At 41.9% G+C, this 19051-nt stretch overlaps 3 protein-coding genes across 3 annotated transcripts in view; 2 read left to right on the top strand and 1 right to left on the bottom strand.

The window, feature by feature from the left end:
* htr1fb (5-hydroxytryptamine (serotonin) receptor 1Fb) overlaps window positions 1–4422 on the top strand; it is a 31403-nt gene extending 26981 nt beyond the window's left edge. The window contains exon 2 of the mRNA XM_083522838.1: window positions 2392–4422. Within this exon, the coding sequence (XP_083378964.1) occupies window positions 2416–3519 (1104 nt within the window). The 5' untranslated portion in view covers window positions 2392–2415 and the 3' untranslated portion in view covers window positions 3520–4422. The remainder of the gene's footprint in view (window positions 1–2391) is intronic.
* Window positions 4359–5912, bottom strand: cldng (claudin g). Its single transcript, XM_083522880.1, has 2 exons — window positions 5753–5912; window positions 4359–5094 (listed from the first exon to the last, which is right to left on the bottom strand). The coding sequence occupies exon 2, from the start codon at window positions 5063–5065 to the stop codon at window positions 4436–4438; it is 630 nt and encodes a 209-aa protein (XP_083379006.1). The 5' UTR covers window positions 5066–5094; window positions 5753–5912; the 3' UTR covers window positions 4359–4435.
* Window positions 5913–6762: 850 nt separating this feature from the next.
* Window positions 6763–19017, top strand: znf654 (zinc finger protein 654). Its single transcript, XM_083522723.1, has 9 exons — window positions 6763–6965; window positions 9737–9882; window positions 9967–10048; window positions 11021–11156; window positions 11782–11984; window positions 12088–12224; window positions 12468–12609; window positions 13008–16752; window positions 18081–19017. Exons 1-9 carry the CDS (start codon window positions 6852–6854, stop codon window positions 18089–18091), a joined length of 4716 nt encoding a protein of 1571 aa, XP_083378849.1. The 5' UTR covers window positions 6763–6851; the 3' UTR covers window positions 18092–19017.
* The last annotated feature ends 34 nt before the right edge of the window (window positions 19018–19051 follow it).

Raw genomic sequence — 19051 nt, 5'->3', positions numbered from 1 at the left:
TAAATGCTAGAATCTCTGTCGGCATAATATTCTCGGCAGTGTTCTCACAGGTAATGACAGGACACATCCGGACCCATATAGTATCTGTAATAAAAACTATTTTGGTGATGGTGGCTGTTGTGTAATTTATAGTTCTGCTGCTTGAGGCGCAGTGCAAAATCCAATAAGGGCACTGAAGTCATGCTCTGAAGATGTTACTGATCGTGACTCAATAAAAAGCAGATATCAGTGGATCAAACAAACATCGACAGCGCTTAACTCTTACCACCTCACATCGCGCATACATTTATTTCCCTATACCAAGTATAGGGTGGTGGGGGTAACTTAATTGAATAATTTTTTATTGGTAGAGCTATTTTAACAATGGAGATTGTCTCAAAGCAGCTTTACAGAAATAAAATGGTAAGAAAAAAAATTATGTTTGTCCCTAATGAGAGAGCCAGTGGCGACAGTGGCAAGGAAAAAGTCCCTGAGCAAGAAACCAGATTCAAAAGTTAACCCATCCTTATCTGAGTAACACCGAATGCCCGTTCATTACAGTTCATCATTGTTACAGTGTGCAGTTATAGATGTTTAAATGCAATCTGTGGTCCTGAGCCATTGACATTAAGTACAATCCAAATCCATCCTCAAGGCTCCTGTGTTGCTCCATAATTTACCCCCAGGTCGTTGATGGGAAACCATCCCCGGCACCATAGAGTGGCCTCCACTCTCCATTGGTCACCCAGCTCAGTGGTGAAGGCTCTGAGTTACTGATCAAAAGGTTGAGGATTGAAGCTCTGAGATTGTTAAGATTCCACACATGGGGGCCCTTAACTCGCTGTGCTCCAGGGGTGCTGTATCATGGCTGACCCTGCGTTCTGACTTCAGCTTACTAACATTGCTGGGAAACACAAAGTAAGAATTTCACAGCACAAGGCTGCACACACATTCACAAGGAGCACCGACCTGCACAAGTCAGTGTACCAAAAGAGACTTAGTCCTGTGTACATCGGGAGCTGTGCAACCGGTGCTATTCTGACCACATGGGTTACCACATCTGCTGGAAACCACATGATCTCACTTCCGCACCCACATGTGTCAAGTATAAATCACCAAGTACGAACAAACATTTAATTCAGATCCTCACTGATATCAGGAGAAGAATGAAGCCACCAGGCAGGAGAAAAGAAGAGGAAGGTTTAGGAATAGGCTTATGTATGTGGTGAGGGAAGAAGTGCATGTGGTTGATTTGAAAGTGGCAGATGTAGAGGAAAGAGTGATATGGAGACAGATGAAATGGAGCAGCCCAAAGAAAAAGAAGAAGACATCTGTCCTTGCTGATTGCTTGTGAGAATGAATTCTAACACCTCATCAGTCTATACTGAGTGATTTGGTTTTCATATGCTTCCTCCGATTGTTTCGTGAAGCAGAATATAGATAAAAACGACTTACATAAATGGCCTAGATCTACAGCAAGTCAAACTTTGAATTAATACAGTAGAAAGTGAAGATTGAGCCTGTGCAGGGTTTTTTTTTTTTTTTTTTTATCTAACACTTGTATGAAGGTTAGTGTGGGAGTGGAAGTTGGTGGATCAGTTGACTTCACATGCGTTGTGCATCGAGCTTTCTTCCAAGTGCAGCAATGTGCATTTGACAAAATGACAGCGCTGTCAAGCTAAAATGGCTTTTTTCTGAAAAATAGCATGTGTGTGTGTGTGTGTGTGTGTGTGTGTGTGTGTGTGTGTGTGTGTGTGTGTGTGTGTGTGTGTGTGTGGTGGGGGGGTTAAATTAATAAAAAAAAGGATACTTGAATGTTATTTTGATAAAACACTGACCCCAGATGAAAGGAAATGTAAACATTCTTCATTAGCAGGAATTTCTTCCACGATAATGCATCATTTTAGTCCCATTAAGAGTGTGTTCAAATAAAATTCGAAGACAGAAAATATTCAGTGATGTTTAACATCCTGGTTATTTGTCACAACAAATTGTCAACAGTGAAAGAACCATTAAAGGGCTGCTTTGAAGATGTGCATCTGCTACTTATTACAAAAAGAACACTCGATTTAATAATGATTTGCATTTTCTTTCCTCATGTCTCTGAGTTTATTAAAAAAAAATAATAATAAAAAACACTAAAGTGTGTGTAATAAAATCTTGCAGTCATTTGTATAATGTAGTATTTATTTATTTGTTTGGTTTTTTAATTCTCTCCTCAGGTTCCTACAGTTATAATGAATTCCCTGGATCTGAACTTAATGATGATTTGCATTTGTTTTTCTTAAGTCTCAAAAAAAAAAGTGTGTGTAATAAAATCTTGCAGTCATTTGTATGATGTGGTATTAATTAATCAATCAATCAATTAATTAATTAAAACATTTTTTAATTTCTTTTTAATTCTCTCCTCAGGTTTCTCCAGATTCATTCTAAAATATGGATCCGGTCAACTGCACCTCAGTGGAGCTTTCTGATGATGCAGATGCCCGGATCAGTGGCAATAAAATTGCCCTCTGCTTTATGCTGTCCGTCCTGGCTGTAGCCACCACAGTCATCAATTCCATGGTGATTACAGCCATTCTGGTGACTCGCAAGCTGCATCAACCTGCCAACTATTTGATCTGTTCTTTGGCCGTCACGGATCTCCTGGTGGCCGCGTTGGTGATGCCAGTAGGCATCGTCTACATAGCGGAAGAGACGTGGGTGCTAGGGCCGGCGATGTGCCACTTGTGGCTGGGCGTAGATGTTACCTGCTGTACGTGCTCCATCATGCACTTGGCAGCCATCGCCCACGATCGCTACCGCGCCATCACCGACGCCGTGGCGTACTCGCAAAAACGCACATCTCAGAGAGCGGCCGTGACCATCGTAGTTGTCTGGGTGCTTTCCGTCCTTGTCTCACTCCCCCCTCTGATGTGGAGGAAGATGCCTGATGCAAGCGGGGAAGGCGGCTTCATGGAGTGCATGATGGAGCACGACCATGTAGCCTTTACTGTGTACTCGACCTTTGGCGCCTTTTACATCCCGCTAGTGCTCATCCTGGTGCTCTATTACAAGATCTACCGGGCGGCGCAGACGCTGCGCAACCGTCGAGGCAGCAGCCGGCTGGTGAAGCAGTCGGTCAACAGCGTCATCCGGAGTTCGGACAAGGAAGCCCCACCACTCAGTCCAGACACGCTCAGCCCCACCGAGAAGTCTTTCTCAGAGCCTTCGACAGACGGCGAGCGCGTCAAGATCACTCCCACCACAGGCAGGGTGTTCAAGAACCGACGGAATCCCGCCGCCAGGGAGAAACGGGCGGCCCTCACGCTCGGCCTCATTCTCGGGGCCTTCGTGATCTGCTGGCTGCCTTTCTTTCTCAAAGAGGTCATCGTAAACACATGTCCTTCTTGCAGCTCTTCGGCTCTGCTGGCTGACTTCCTCACCTGGCTGGGTTATCTGAATTCCCTCATCAACCCACTTATTTACACCATTTTCAACGAGGACTTCAAAAAAGCTTTTCAGAAACTCATTCCTTTGTCTTGTACCCAGTACAGGTAAACTCAGGAGCCATGCGATTCTGGCTGTTTGGAGGGTCGAAATCCTAAGTTTATAAAGTCTTATTTTCGAGACTGTTGAGGGTACACAATTTAAATATTGAGATTTGTGGGTACCTCATAGAAAATATATACACAATTAGTTGGACTGGATTATTTTTCTCAATCCAAAATGGCATTAATTTATCCTGGAGCTCTGTTAGCCAAATTTGAGTAATAGGATTTTGCATTCGTCATCTCAGGACTAATGGTCGAGACTTATGCCAATTTTATGATCACCTTTCTATAAAGCTTAAACTTGGTCTCCATGTCAGCAACACCACTATTCTCTCCCAAAGACAGGTTTATGAATCCGACATGTTCATGACTTGTTACATTCCCTTTTCATGCAATTCATTTTTCAAAGCAAGTTGGATTCTGCCACCAGGATTGATCATATTGGTAACTAATGTAATATGTGCATGACTCTTCCATTTGATCTAAATAATAAAATTTTAATTGTTTACCTTTTCCTTTAGACTTTATCCAAAAGATTCAGATGATATGGTCTGTGGCAGGGCAATGAGTTTGTACACAATATATTGCTTGTTCCTTTTTCAGTTATCATGTAAACACCAGAGAACAGTTTTATCTGCAGTTGCATTCAGAATCTTTTATTTTGAATTATTAGTTTTCCTTCCCAATTTCATCAGAGGAAATTGCTCAAAAACCAATATACTAGGACCTTGTGTGTATCAGACCGCACTTCCACTCCCTCAAAATTGTAGGTGGTACCCACCTCAAGAGGATATCCGAGCACAACAGCACCATCTACAGGATAAACTGCAACACTTTCACAACAAGTATAAAGAATAAAACTTTTATTTACACAAATAAAAATGACAATTATTTAAAAAGACAAAGCAAATCAGTGCTTAGACTCAGACATAAGCAAAACGCTCTCGACTGGTTTGAGACGCCGGTTTATAGTTTCCCATATGCTTCTCTTTACCACTGGGCCAAGAGGTGCACAGAAGTCCACCACCAATCACCATGAGCACAGCAGCACCCCAGCATATAAAAATGGATGCTCCAAGCTCATATTTTTGTGATTGAGCCACCAAAGGATTGTAGAAATCTCTGATCACGGTGTTGGCAATCCAGCTGGGTGGCACGAGACTGAGAATCCCTGCCACGATAAAGAAAACCCCGGCAGCTGTAGCTAGCCTGGCCTTGGCAGGACTTCGGTCCAAACAATTTGTGCACTTGCCTCCAGCTACACTAGCAAGTATAGCCACCAGTGCCACCATTGGAACGATGACTAGAATGGCCCGAGAGGCTTGAAGGTCTGAGGATAGAGCGAGCATCGAGTCGTAAACCTTACACTGCATCTGGCCAGTGCTCTGGACCACACAGGTCATCCACAATCCTTCCCAGACGACCTGCGCAGTCACAATGTTGTTGCCAATGAAAGCTGTAACACGCCATAGTGGGAGAGCACATGCCAGGATGGTTCCCAGCCAGCCCAGAACCCCCAGCATGGTCCCAAGCATCTGTAGCCCTGCAGACATGGCACTTTTTGGGCAGAGAAGGATTCAAACTGGAAGACAAAAACAAGAGACTTAAGTAAAATGCCAAATCAGGGTTCATTCCAAAAAGTGCTCCAGGCCACTGGAAAGTGCACATCAGAGGAACTAAATGGGACATTAAGATACCAAACAACTGGAAGGATTAGAAAGCATCAGCCTTTGCCCAAACCAATTAAGATGCATTGAGTGAGCGTTCTTTGATTACAACTTGGCCTTGGTTACCCTTAATTATTTATTCAGCTGTACCAGGAAACAAGCACTCAGTCTAAACAGCTTTTTATAGTTTGATAAAGAGGGTAAAAAGAGTTTGACACAAACACCATTTACTCAACCAGCTTCAGGGATACAATCCCAGTTCAGGAGCGCTAATGGGTTTAGTTGTACAAGCTCATTAACCATTACAAAAAAAATAAGAAAAGGGTATTTCTCATGTTCTATAGTAGAAGTTACCACTACAGACAAGAATTTGATACCAAAACCTTACAATGTAGTGTAACTCAGAACTGCATTACTTGAAATAGATGGTTGGCCAGCAATTATTAAAAATAAATGCTTACTTCTATATGAATTAACACCTTAAGAAAAATTTTATCAAATTTTTTTATCAAATAGAAACAACTGTTTAACAGTTAAACTCAATATTTCTAAACCAACAAAGAAACAACTCACCTGGAAACTTTAACACGTTTGCAATACAAATAATAACAAGCAAACAAAAGCATAAGAAAATCCTTAAGTTACCCAAATGCTGCTGCTTTTACAAAGCAACAAATAAACTACCAGAGAACCAACCCTTTTATTCGGTCTATGGCTCACTGACTTTATAACCTGCTGTGCAGGTTTATATAGGCTTACTGACTCCCCATGCTAATTTCTCATTACTGATTGGTTCCCCTATACAAGCTTAATTAAGTCACGTGGCAACCACACTAGTCACGTGATACGAAAGTCCACAAGTGAATGAAGCAGAAGAAATGAGTGTAGTTTACATGCTTTGTTGCATGCAATATTATCGCAATTGGATTAAACGAATTAAAGATATTGTTTTTTAGTTTATGAGGTTTTTTATTTGTCATATGTACAGAGGTCAGTGAAAGTTTGTACAATGAAATGGAAAAAAGGAAAAAAGTAATAATGCGGGATATGGAAGTTTTTAATTACAAGTGTTTACAGGATATATATATATATATATATATATATATATATATATATATATATATATATATATATATATTATATACCAGTGAGAATAAAAACGTGTTCAAATCGAATCACTATTGCGCATTAATTAATTAATTCCATTAATTAAAAGGGCAATTATATGTTTATACATATACTTATATTCACACATTTATTAAATGTATACAATTATTTATGTTGGGTTTCTTTCTTTCTTTCTTTCTTTCTTTCTTTCTTTCTTTCTTTCTTTCTTTCTTTCTTTCTTTCTTTCTTTCTTTCTTTCTTTCTTTCTTTCTTTCTTTCTTTCTCACACAGCCAGCAACATTAATATTAAAGCGCCGCTGTGGACCAATCAGAAATGCGAATTGTATCTGACGCGCCGCTGTCTCATAGATTGACAGGAGCGCCATCCAATAGAAAAACGAGTCAGCACAGCAACACAAAAGCGCATTGACCAATCAGATCTCTGGGTGGGCGGGATGTATTCGGTCCGGTCCGTCACGATTGGTTGAGGTGTGTGTGTGTGTGTGTGTGTGTGTGTGTGTGTGTGTGTGTGTGTTTGTTGTACGCGCTGGGTTAGAGAAGCAGTATGGCGGAAGAGGAGAGTGAATTGGAGTTGGACAGGTTTAAAGAGGAACTGGAGAGTTTGCTGAGCGGCGAGGGCGCACTGCAGAGCCGGACGTATTGCGCGAGGTTTTGCGAGGTGAGGGCCATGGAGCGGGAAGCAAAAAACCCTCCTACAGAGACACACAGAACCCATATAGATAGATAGTTAGCGGCTAATGCTAAAGCCTTGATAATCCAAAGGTAGGCTAGGCTCATGTATACTAGCGCACTCGCATACTAGCGTACTAAAGAGTACTCGAGCGGGCCCGACCGAGCCTCCAAAGCGCTGCGTACTAGCGAGTGTGTGAGTGCGGGAATCCGGAGGTAACCGTTGTCAGCAGAGATTCCCCTCCTACCGTCTCTCTCTGTGTGTGTGGGGGGTTACAGAGAGACTACTTTTAGCTAACGTAGTTATTTATTACCTCCTACACTTATACTTAGAGCTTTCGATAAGTTAGTACCAGTGTAAATAAACTATTTATCATTAAAGTTTCCTTTAATTCAGTTTGTTGTGTTGCTAGGTTTTGGGGGTGTATTAGCTTATCTGACTAGCTGCTCCATTCCAAAACAAGCCATGAGTTGTAGTTGAATTAACTGTAAATTAGTCAACAAACTTGCAATTATTTTATAAAGATAGTGTGTGTTTTTTGTTTGTTTGTATTGTTTTAGTGGTATAAAAGTATAAACCTTGTGTGGACATTTTATGGTTTTGTTTGTTTGTTTGCTGCCCACAAGTACTTGGTTTGTTTTGGGAAAATATATTATAAGGAATGAAATTGCAATACATTTTAGTTTATTTCTTCTTCTCGGTGTAATTTGAATGGTAAAGTAGAGTATTTTGTGATTTAAATCACTTTGTACACGTGTGCTTTGTGTGAACTTGGTCGGGTGAATATGTTGATATGTTTACAGGGTTTCTGTGTGGTCCTGAAAAATCTTAAATGTAAAAAAAAATTTAAGGTCTTAAATCAGATTTAAGGCCGTTAGGTCGTTAATACCCATTGAAATGCTCCCACGGGACTTTACAATGTTTTTATTTATTTTTTAGTTCGTTTCCATGGTTGTTGTAGTTTTTTTTTTCTCTTTACTCCAAATGAAATTCGTTACATTACCACTACAAATAACACCAACATGCACCAGCCAATCAGCTTTCTGTTATTGATGCAACTCTTTCTCAGACTGTACCACAGGGTCGTGCAAGTTTAGCGATACTTGGCTTGAATAAATGTGAACATTTAGGATTCGGTTAAACCTGGTTGCTTAATTTTATTCTTGGTGGTTTGAAAAAGTCGTAGATTTGACCCTGATTTCAACATCATACACAGTCAGGATTGACGTTTTCTTGTTGTTCGCTCCCTCCCACCCCTCGGAAGAGAAGCTGGTAATATGGTGTCTGTCGATTTTCCTGTTTCTACTGCCACCTTTTCTTCTCTACACCACTAAGGTTAAAGATAAAAGCTGCTACTGAGTGCTGGAACTGAAGACAAAGACAACAGTGTGGGGGGAAAAGTTCACTACTGAACGGACGTCAGTCCAATTAAAAAAATGGCAATAATTTGTGTCGTTTACATCACAGATCTGGTTATTTGTAAGAAACGCTACAGACCAGTAATGGTTGTTTTCTATATCATGTATAAACAATATATATATATGTGTGTGTGTGTGTTTATGTATGAGGTGGTATCAAAAAGTTTCAAGACTGATGGTGTTAACTGGTGCTATTCTGAGCATGTGCAATACCATGGCTGCAATTTGATCACAAACAGCAAGTTAGAACCAAAAGAGCAAACATTAAACCAGGCAAATCTGCCACAGAGACGCTTTACGTGACATAAGCTTTACGTGTCGATGCTGTACTGAGTTCGAGGCGTTTCTAACGGCAGTAGTAGAAGAACGTCGCCGGAAGACGACGAGAGATCAGGAAGATCTACGATGGGCTCCACCCCCTTGAATATGTCCAAACCATTCGCCAACTTGTGCATGATGACTGTCAGAGAACAATCCACATGATCTCGCTTCCGCACGCACTGCTCGCTAGATTTGGATCCTGCGGACACGCTTGGAAAAGGAGACTTCCAGCACACATTCCAGAAGTGGCAGGAATGCTGGGAGCGATGTATTGCTGTGCAAGGGGACTATTTTGAAGGTGATCGTGTGAAAACGTAGTTAAATAAAGTACTTTCTTGTAAACCGAGACAGTCTCGAAACCTTTTGATACCACCTCATATATATATATATATATATATATATATATATATATATATATATATATATATATATATATATATATATATAATAAGTAAACCATTGTATCTTTTTATACTAGCCAAGAGTAGATTTGTTTAGTAATTATCCGTATTGATGATGACAGTGTTGTCTATTAGCTTCAGTTCTCATTTCATTTTGTTATAATCCATAGTAAGTTCTGTAAGCAGGTGGTCACCAGTGGCCCCCCCCCCCCCCCCCTTCTTCTTCTTCATCTCTTTTTGAACAATCAGAGCAAAGAAAAGAAAAAAAAAACCCTTGTGCAGGTTTGAATTTCATAAAACGAACGTTATTTCCTTGCGAGGTTTAAACAAATCGATGGCACGGCCCGGGTGGATGCTGTTATATTATTTTGCATACTATCACACAGCTCACTGCACTACACGCATCTCTCAATGTTGGAGAGAATAGATGACTGTAACAAGGTGCCTAGTGAAGAACAAGAAAACAACATTGTTGCATTGCTTTGGTATCAGTTGCAGTATTGATCTGATTTCATAACACTTCTGAAATTGGTGGCTGAGTCACTTTTCTCCATTTTTTTCATTTCCTGTTTTTCTCTTGTAACTCTGTTCTCATTCTATCCACTCTTATCTTTTGTAGCTGGTCGAGGAATATACGAGCCGATGGCAGGTGCCCCTTCCACAGCTGCAGGTCCTCAGGAGCGCCCTGTGCTCGTTTGTGCGTGGCGCATCGTCCTTCCCGTCCGATTGTGAGCACGTGCGCTACACCCTGAGCAGTCTGGCTCTGTGAGTATATAAAACTCTCGAGTTCTGTGTTTGAAACTCTTTTTCCCTGTTTAACAAAGTAAACCCACCTTTTCTCTACCTCAGGAGCGTCTTCGAGCTGCTGCTGTTCTTCGGGAGAGACGAGTTCCCCGAGGATCCTCTGAAAGACATTCTCGACTCATTTCAGGTAATTGCATCACCTGTGACCTTTATGATCGATTTACTGGTGTTGTTAAAATAAAAAAAAAATTCTGAATGATTTAATTAACACTGTAACACATACTGTAATACTAATACTGTAACATTAATTAATACTGTAACATTAATTAAAACCGGAACACTAATACTGTAACATTAATTAAAACCGGAACACTAATACTGTAACATTAATTAATACTGTAACATTAATTAAAACCGGAACACTAATACTGTAACATTAATTAATACTGTAACATTAATTAAAACCGGAACACTAATACTGTAACATTAATTAAAACCGGAACACTAATACTGTAACATTAATTAATACTGTAACATTAATTAAAACCGGAACACTAATACTGTAACATTAATTAGTACCGGAACACTAATACTGTAACATTAATTAATACTGTTACCCTAATTAAAACTGTACCACTGTAATCAATACTGTAACACTAATTATTACTGTAACACTGTTATTAATACTGTAAGACTGCAATTGACTAACACTAATACTGTAACACTGTAGTTAACTAACACTGTAATTAATACTGTAACACTGTAGTTAACTAACACTGTAATCAATACTGTAACACTAATTATTACCGTAACACTGTTATTAATACTGTAAGACTGCAATTGACTAACACTAATACTGTAACACTGTAATTAATACTGTAACTTTAATTAATACTGTAACACTGTAATTAATACTGTAACTTTAATTAATACTGTAACACTGTAATTAACTAACACTAATACTGTAACCCTAATTAATACTGTAACACTAATACTATAACACTGTAGTTAACTTACACTGTAATTAATACTGTAACACTAATACTGTAACACTGTAATTAACACGGTAACACTGTAACACTAATCAATACTGCATAATGATTTTCTGTCAGTTGCTACGCTTCCGTCCTTGCACTAACACACTTTATTCCCGTGGTAGGAATGCCAATCAAGTCTGGTGAGGTACCAGAACGTGTACCTGCTGCAGGTTAAACACATTATCAGAGATGGAGGGCCTTGGGCGAGTTCTGTACTGGAGGGAATCCTAAAGGAAGTGGAGCAGAGACAAGAAGAAGGTGTGCATTTTTTGTTTCCACATACTATTGCCCCGTTCAGTTTTCTAAAAGAATTTGTAAAACTTTATTTAATTTTTTAATATAAAATAAAAAAAAGTCCACTCTTCCGTTATAATTCGTTTGCCAAATGTTGCTCATTCACACCGAAACGTCTAAAACCACTTACATACCTGTAGCGTGTACGAGAAGAACGTAAGGAACATTTCCACCTGCCGTTTATTTACTTTATAAAGACGCATCGTCATCTCCGAAAGCCTGCGTTTTCACTCTGCGACGTGAAAAACAGTTTTACAGTTTTAAAATTAAGTTTATAAATTACAATTGTTCTGTTTTAGAGTTGCAGTTTTAATAAAATGCTGTGCATCGAATGTGGTTTTGGCTTAAATTTGTATGAGCTCCAGTAGCTACAACCTTCTACTTACTCAGTAATATAATAGCATACATCAGAGATTCTGGCTTACATACGTCAGAGATTGTATCCTATAGTTGGAATTAAAAAATCGTTATTTCAGATGTTAAATAAGGTTTTCAAAATCTTTATGGAATTCTGCATGTTTAAGTCTGGAAAAGTATGGAGTTTTGGAATGACAAAAACTCTGTAACTTCATATCTCCTTGCTGTACAGTGGATCACTATCTCGGCTCCGAGGCGTCCATGTTCTTCGAGTTGCGCGTACGTTACCTGCTGGCCTGCGAGCGGATGCGCGAGGCCATGGCGTTAGCCCTGAAGTGCAGCCAGCACCCGTCCGCAGGCCGCCGCCTGTTCTTCAAGCAGGTCCACCTCGCCTGTCTCTGGAAATCCTCTCAACAAGAACGCCTCGTCAAAGAGGTGCGTTTATGTGCTCTGCTTTTAGATGCTTTTATAATATGATCTAATTCTAGACCTTTTTTTATTTTTTTTGCTCATCTTTGTATTCTGTGCTTTTTTCAAGATGGCGGAGATTGACGGGAAGGACGCCGTGGAGATCCTGTGCATCGCGGAAAATGAGGAAAAAGACGAACTGCTTCTGGAGCTGAGCCGAGGCTTTCTTTTGCAGCAGCTCAGAAGTGGAGACATGTATTATCTTTGGTGAGTCCCAAAATAGCTTTTCACACCAGCACCTGAGTCAGCAGCTGCTAAGACCAATCAATCGGCAGGGTTTTTTTTCCCCAAAAACGGTTTCCTATGGTTATGGTAATTATGGAGGGTTCATTGTTTTACCGAATTACAGCTTGTGTGCTACAGTTGTAAATGATTCTGTTCGGCGAAAATGGCCGGTGTGTCAAATGCCCTGTAATTTTCTATAATGACGGACCTTCTGGCTCTCCTCAGGGACCTGGTCTTCATATGGTGTAAACTGTACCTCAGAGTGAAGGCCAAGGAGACACCTTTTCTTCAAGAATGCAAACTGTTGCTCCTGTCGGCCACCAACGTCAAAGCGATCTTTCCGTTTATGAAGGTGATCTTGGCTGAGGTATGTTCCAGACACTGTTTGTTCCTTGTGGGTTTTTATTTAATTCTATTTTAAGCTACAGGTAGTAGTTGTGTTCTGATGACTCCACCGTAACCTGAAAATATAGTCGGGACATGATGTTTAGTATATAGCCAGAGTCTGAGAAGGGTCTACTAGGAAATAACGTTTCTACGGTGCTATTTGATAGTAAAAGTGTCTAGAAGTGGATAAAGTGTGTCGCATAACAGACTTTATTTAATACAGTGGTGTGTGTCTCAATAACGTGTGCTAAGGACAATAGAGCACTTTAGAATTCACTGTTAAAGCAAAAAAACAGCTTTGGGGTTTCTAAAATGCTGTTTGCCTGTTCCATGTTCTTCGCTCATACACGTTATTTTTGTATGTTTTTCCGATTTCAGAATTTGGGGAAAGAAGGGCTCACGTTTTGTATCGAACTCTGCGCCCAGGCTCTTCAGACTGACCTGAAGAACGACTCGGTCACCAAGTCTCTCATCTACAAAACCATCGCATACCTGTTCCCTAACGACCTGGAGATCTGCAGAGCCTGTGCGCTGCTCGTGTTCTTCCTGGAACGCACGGTTGAGGCCTACAAAACAGTGTTCTTCTTGTACAACCACCCGGACCTGGAGTACCACCTGGACAACAGTCCTGTCGTGAACAACGTGCGCTTCGAGGTGATCCAGATTCTGAAAAAGGGTTTGTTTTTTGACCCCGAATTCTGGAGCCTCCTGAACATTAAAACAAACTGCCTGAAGCTCATGAGTGACGAGGTGGCCAGGGCCGCCCTTTGCGAAATTACAGAAGAGGATAAATGGGAGTCTAGTTACTGCGTTCGAGAGCATTGTAAGTGTCGTGCAGAGCCGGAAAGAACGGCTATCAGACAGGAGCTAAAACTTGGTAGTAGAGAAAGGCAGGAAACGGGGACTGTGGAAAAATGGTTCACAAGTTCTTCTGCCAATGTGTCTTCCGAAGCTCCTCGGTATAAGAAGAGAGGGAGGAAACCAGGGTCTCGCTCCACAATCTCGAACCTGGAGCCGTTTCCGGTCCGCCGTTCCTTCAGGCAGTTGGATTTGGCGCAAAATCACACCAGGCAGCTGAACAGCAGATGCCAGAGGTTCCTCACCCGGCAGACGGAGAATAATATTCTAAAACGACGGGGGAGGAAACCCCGGTGGCTCCTGGAGCAGTTAGCCGCCCTGGGAGAAAACAGCACACTCGGGCAAAGGAAGAAACCGGGGAGAAAACCGAAATTATTGAGCTCGATAAAGGACATCTTAGTCGCCACCCCTGTCATCGAAATCACAATGGAATATTCCTACCCCGATAATGAAGTTGAGCTGCCTGCTGATGTTCAGGGCCGGCCTGCATCCAGAGCAACATCTTCCACAGAGCATTCCTTTGATCAACCTCAAATGCAAATGTCTCGCGGAAGAACTTCGGACTCGCTCTTTCAGTTACTGAGCGAGAAGTCTCCTCATTTGTGGCGAGACGAAGACGACTTTCAGCCGCACGAGATTATGGTCGCTATTAGCAAATTCCACACCTACGCAAAAGTGCCTGAACAGGAAGAAAGCCCTTCACTTGATCGCCTTACGGATGCTGCAGCGACGCACGCTGCGACGCTGGAAGACGATTTTCGGTCTCTCGCTCCTGTCAAGAAACCTAGCGAACCGGTAGAGGCGATTAACATGACCTCACCGACTGCTGCTGTAACCCTGGAGATCCCTGGTCTTAGTAATGTAGCTGACCTGCCATTGCTTTCACCTGTCGATCAGGATGTAGTCCCCGATAGTAAAATCAATACTACTACGGTCTATCCTTCCAAAGATCAAACTGTAACTGACGATATTCCCGAGCCAGAAAACACCCAGGAGGTTGCGAATCTCAGTAGCACACCTGACAAAGCTACTGATTTTTATCCTACTACGTCTGATATGCTTTCTACCTCTGAAAACACACCTGAACTGACCCCCCAAAGCAATGTTTCTACCCCCAAAGAAATACCAGACACTCCTGAATATCCACTCAAAGACGAAGTAGCTGTGTCTAAAAGTGTGTCTGAAATTATTCTAAAGTCCTCTGCCTCCGTTGAAGAACTGGCGTCGCAGCAGACCGCCGAGGTCGAGCCACCTCGGGGCGATGAGTCCCTTCCCGTATCGGGTTCTCAGACTTACGTGCAATGCAGGCTTTGCGATAAAAGTTATGAGGCTCCCCTGACTCATGCGTTGTGGCATTACCGGAAGGAAAAGAAATGCATGTTTTGTGACAAGCCGACGTTGACTCGTGGAGCTTTACAGCACTTCCAGAAGCACATAAAAAATTTGAATAATGCTGAAAGTCCGCACGAGACAAAAAAGTCTGAGGATGTATCCGAGGCACCCGGGAAGCCTGCCGAACCCGTTCCCGAGTCTCCGCCAAAGAAAGCAAAGCCTGGATTTGCACAAATAAAGTCGAGACTGCTGATGAGACTGAAACTGACGAGGAAAGCCCAACCTCAGCGCGAGGCAGAGAAAACTTTGGATAATACCGAAACGGCCTTGAAAGAGACGGACACAAAGAAGCAGGCGTCAGCGCCCGACCAAAAGGAGGGCGGCGCAAAGGACGAGAAGCAAAGCGTCCCGCAGGAGACGATACGATATTTAACGAGAGGTTCGGTTAGGAAGGCTGAGCACAAGGGACGGCTGCGTAGGACGAAACTAAGCAGGGAAGGAAAGGCTCGAACGATGGCCAGGAAAGATAAATCAGAACCCAAAGATGGGTCCGTTCACAGGCTGAATGGAGTGATTCAAAAGAAACGATTTTGGTGCCTTCAGGATGACAGAGGTCCCGTGACTGTACCACCGGTGAAAAAAGAGAATAAGACGAATGCAGAGAAGACCACTAGAAAAGAAAAGAGAGCGAATTACGATATCAGGACCAAGGCAACCATTAATAACGAAAGTAGACATTGTGCAAAAGCGAAGGAGGAACCGAGAGTAAAGAAGAAAAGGCACAGAGAGGATGAGGAGAACGTCGAGGTAAAAGCAGTTAAGAAACTCAAGAAAGAAGAAGGTGCTTCAATCGTTAAGTCTACAGATACTGTAGGGGAGTCTCCAAAAGTGGAAAATCAGCAAAACGGTACAGAGGAAGAATCCAGTGAGTCTTCCAAGTCGATCCGGAAAAGGAAAGCCAGTAATACTTCTCTGGTCAGCTGTCCTAGAGACGCATGCACCTTCCAAGCCATGCCCGGCCCGGTCCTCTCGCACGTCCTGATTCACCACCCGGGCGACACGAAAGCCCTCGAGTTCTTCTACAACCTCGGCGAGAAAAAATGTCTGGTGTGCACCAGAAGGATTTGGACTCCTCAGCACTTTTTCGACCACATTGCCTCTCACCGGGGGAACCTAAAACACCCGTGCTACCATGCGACCTGCCAGAAGAGGTTTAAAACGCGATCGGATGCTGGCGACCACATGGAGAAGAACCACAATCCTTTGAAAGCAGGCTGCTGCTTCCACGGATGCACGGTGCAATCCGCCAGCCTCAAGGACTTGTACAGCCATGAGAAAAGTCACTACAGGGCAGTAACGCTGAAAAAGGGCACATCTGTCACTTCTGAGAAAAGTGCGGACAAACCCAGGCTTGGAGTAATGGATTCTCAAGCTCAACAGGCAACTGAAAGTGTAGAGACAGACCCTGAGATGCCCACCCTTCCTCCTTCTCCTCCTTCTCCACCTGCTAAGGTTACACAACACAAGACGCCCGTAAAACCAGAAGACGAAAAGCCTTTGACTTTGAACAAAAGTTCAGTGAACTACAGCAGCAAGAACTCCCGGCTCATCAACGGTCACAACGACCACCCCTCCAGTGTTAAAGCGCCCCCTACAACTGAGAAAGAGCAGGAGCCAAAGCACGACAAGAAAGTGGCAGTCAAGCCTTTCAGCAGACTTCCTCCTTCGGCTTACCTGGATGAGCTGTACCTCAGCATGCCCAAAAAGTGGAGGGGGCCCCAAGCGAACGCCAAAGGCACCGACCCAGGGGACGGCCTCGCCGTGAAGAAGCAGAGCTGCTCGCGCTGTAACGCGGCTTTCAACTGCGAAGGAGAGCTTCAGCTACACCGGGAGAAATGCACGTCTCTCTTCGGCTTCGATTCAGACGATGAAAGTAAGTGCAAACAGGAAGTGTCCTGAGAAATCCATCATCATAACCTGATTTGAATATTTTTTATTTTATTTTTTTTTTACGTTGTAAATGTGAAGCCATGTTAAAAAAACTCAACGAAAGCATATCACAGAATTTGATAGGCGCAATAGCTATATTTTGGATTATTATTTAATTTTTTCGTATTGTAATAGTTTTGTCCCATCACCCAACCAATGGTTGGCGTTTTCAGCACAAAGCTGACGTCCTTGGATTGCCTGCAGTGGTGGATGAAGTTCCATGTACTTGAGACTTTGAAATGTAGTGAAGTTAAATGAAAGTCTCCCCAAATTGAAATACAGTGGTACCTTGACCTACGAGTTTAATTCGTTCCGTGGTCGAGCTCGTATCTCAATCTGAAGTGGAGGCAGAGGGGAAACTCGTTTTTTACTATCACTCTTGTACACTACGTATCCCTAAACTTTTATTTTTTACTTTATCTTCTTTGCTTATCCTAATTTTTGTCGCAATCTTCGCTTTCTGGCTTCGCTTCGCCATCTAGCAGCGGCGTCTCGAGCTCGTACCGCAATTTTTTGCTCGAGTAACAAAGCAAAAACCGACCGAGTGATGGCTCGTACCTCGGAAAACTCGTACATTAATGCACTCGTAGGTCAAGTTACCACTGTAGTTTAGTAAAGTACATGTGCCTAAGTACAGTAACAAATTACATTTACTTGGTTAATGTCCACCACTGTTCCTTTAACAAAGCTTTCAGCAGGGAATCAGACAATGAGTGTTGAATATATCCATCAAGTTATGAGATGATCGTTCTGTTCTGTTGTATGGAAAGAAATGGCCACTCGGGCCAAGGCATAATTTTTAAGACATTAGAAATTATTGGTACCAGAAGGTCCAGCTGCTTTTGAATACGTGTACCGTTACACAAATACTACAGCATCCAAAGACAGGAAATTCAATCATGTGTCTACAACTTTGTGTGAGTTTCAGGAAGAACCACAAACTGCCGGGAAAAAAAAGTTGGCTGTCCCAATACTTTTGTTTGTTTGATTCAATCATTTGTCTGGTTTTGAATAATCTATAAAAAAAATATCATCCATAAAACAAAAACTGTTCGAATGTTTGTTTGTTTGTTTGTTTGTTTGTTTTGAGAACCTCTCGTCTTTAAGGTACCTATTATTTGACCAGTTTGTACAATGTTATCAGTTTGAACCTCCCATGGCTGGAACAGTCAGGTGTCCCAGTACTTTTGTCCATATGATGTATATTTAAATATAGGGTTTGTTTGTTTTTGTTTGTTTGTTTGTTTTCACCTATTTACACTTTTCTTGTAGATGCCTCCTGAACGGTGGAGCCCTTTTTGACCAGTTGGACGTCGCTGCAAACATTCAAAAGAATCAAATCTTGACTTAAAATAAAAAATATAAATGTATTAAAGTTGGGAAATGGAGCTTGTTGGAGCAACGCTTTCCTGCATCAACTAGAGAATAAACGTCGACTGCACTGGTTCATCTCCTGCCACGATCCCGGACCGTCGCGGCTGGAGGTGACGTCCTGTTTTACCGCCCATTTTGCAGCGTGGAAGTTTTTAACTGCAGTATTTGATCCGACAATGAAATCGATATCCGGTTCCAACGCTGGAGGCGACGAGGATTCCGCTCCGACCTTCGAACGCGACTTTTGCTTCGGAAAGCGCAAGGCGTAGATGTAATTGCAATGGCAATGAAATCGGGAATATTTCCAGCACCTCTGGAAACTTTCTGGTTATTTGTGAACTTTTGTCACGGATTTTTATTAACATTTAATCTCACACAGACACACACACACACACACACCTCTTTTATCCTTTATACGCTAAAGCCGTCGCTCCTCAAAAGATTTTGATTTATATAAGGGTGAGGAGGACGACTTTAACGAAAGATAGACGAGCCCACATACAGCAATGTTCGATTAAACGAGACGGAGACGATAAAAGACACTCGGATTACGACATTTAATGTATATACACAATTATAAATCTCTTCACACGCCAGTGAAACGACAGCGAGAAGAAATAAATGCCTCCCGATCATGGCATTGAGCTCTTCTACTCAGTAATGTTGATTTACCAATTTAATTTATTCATCTTTTTCTTTTTTTTTTTTTTGTATTTTATGTAAATGTTTGAAAAGTTTGAACGGTATATAATTGGGATGTGTTAATATAGGGGGTTTCTATATCAAGAGTCTTTTTTTCTGGCCTACAAAAAAAAATTAAACGTATGATTACAGAGTTTTTGTGTGATTTTTATTTTATATATACAATC

This window comes from Silurus aristotelis, assembly GCF_946808225.1.
Source record: "Silurus aristotelis genome assembly, chromosome: 20".
NCBI classification, from domain to species: Eukaryota; Metazoa; Chordata; class Actinopteri; order Siluriformes; family Siluridae; genus Silurus; species Silurus aristotelis.
Note: the sequence above shows the minus strand (reverse complement) of the source record. Positions and strands in the feature narration are given on the sequence as shown.

Excerpts from the sequence above, each read along its gene's own strand:
- znf654 (XM_083522723.1), top strand. The coding sequence starts at position 6,852 with ATGGCGGAAGAGGAGAGTGAATTGGAGTTGGACAGGTTTAAAGAGGAA. Across the intron at positions 6,966-9,736 it reads ATTGCGCGAGGTTTTGCGAG|CTGGTCGAGGAATATACGAG; the intron begins GTGAGGGCCATG and ends TATCTTTTGTAG. Across the intron at positions 9,883-9,966 it reads ACCCTGAGCAGTCTGGCTCT|GAGCGTCTTCGAGCTGCTGC; the intron begins GTGAGTATATAA and ends TCTCTACCTCAG.
- cldng (XM_083522880.1), bottom strand. The coding sequence starts at position 5,065 with ATGTCTGCAGGGCTACAGATGCTTGGGACCATGCTGGGGGTTCTGGGC.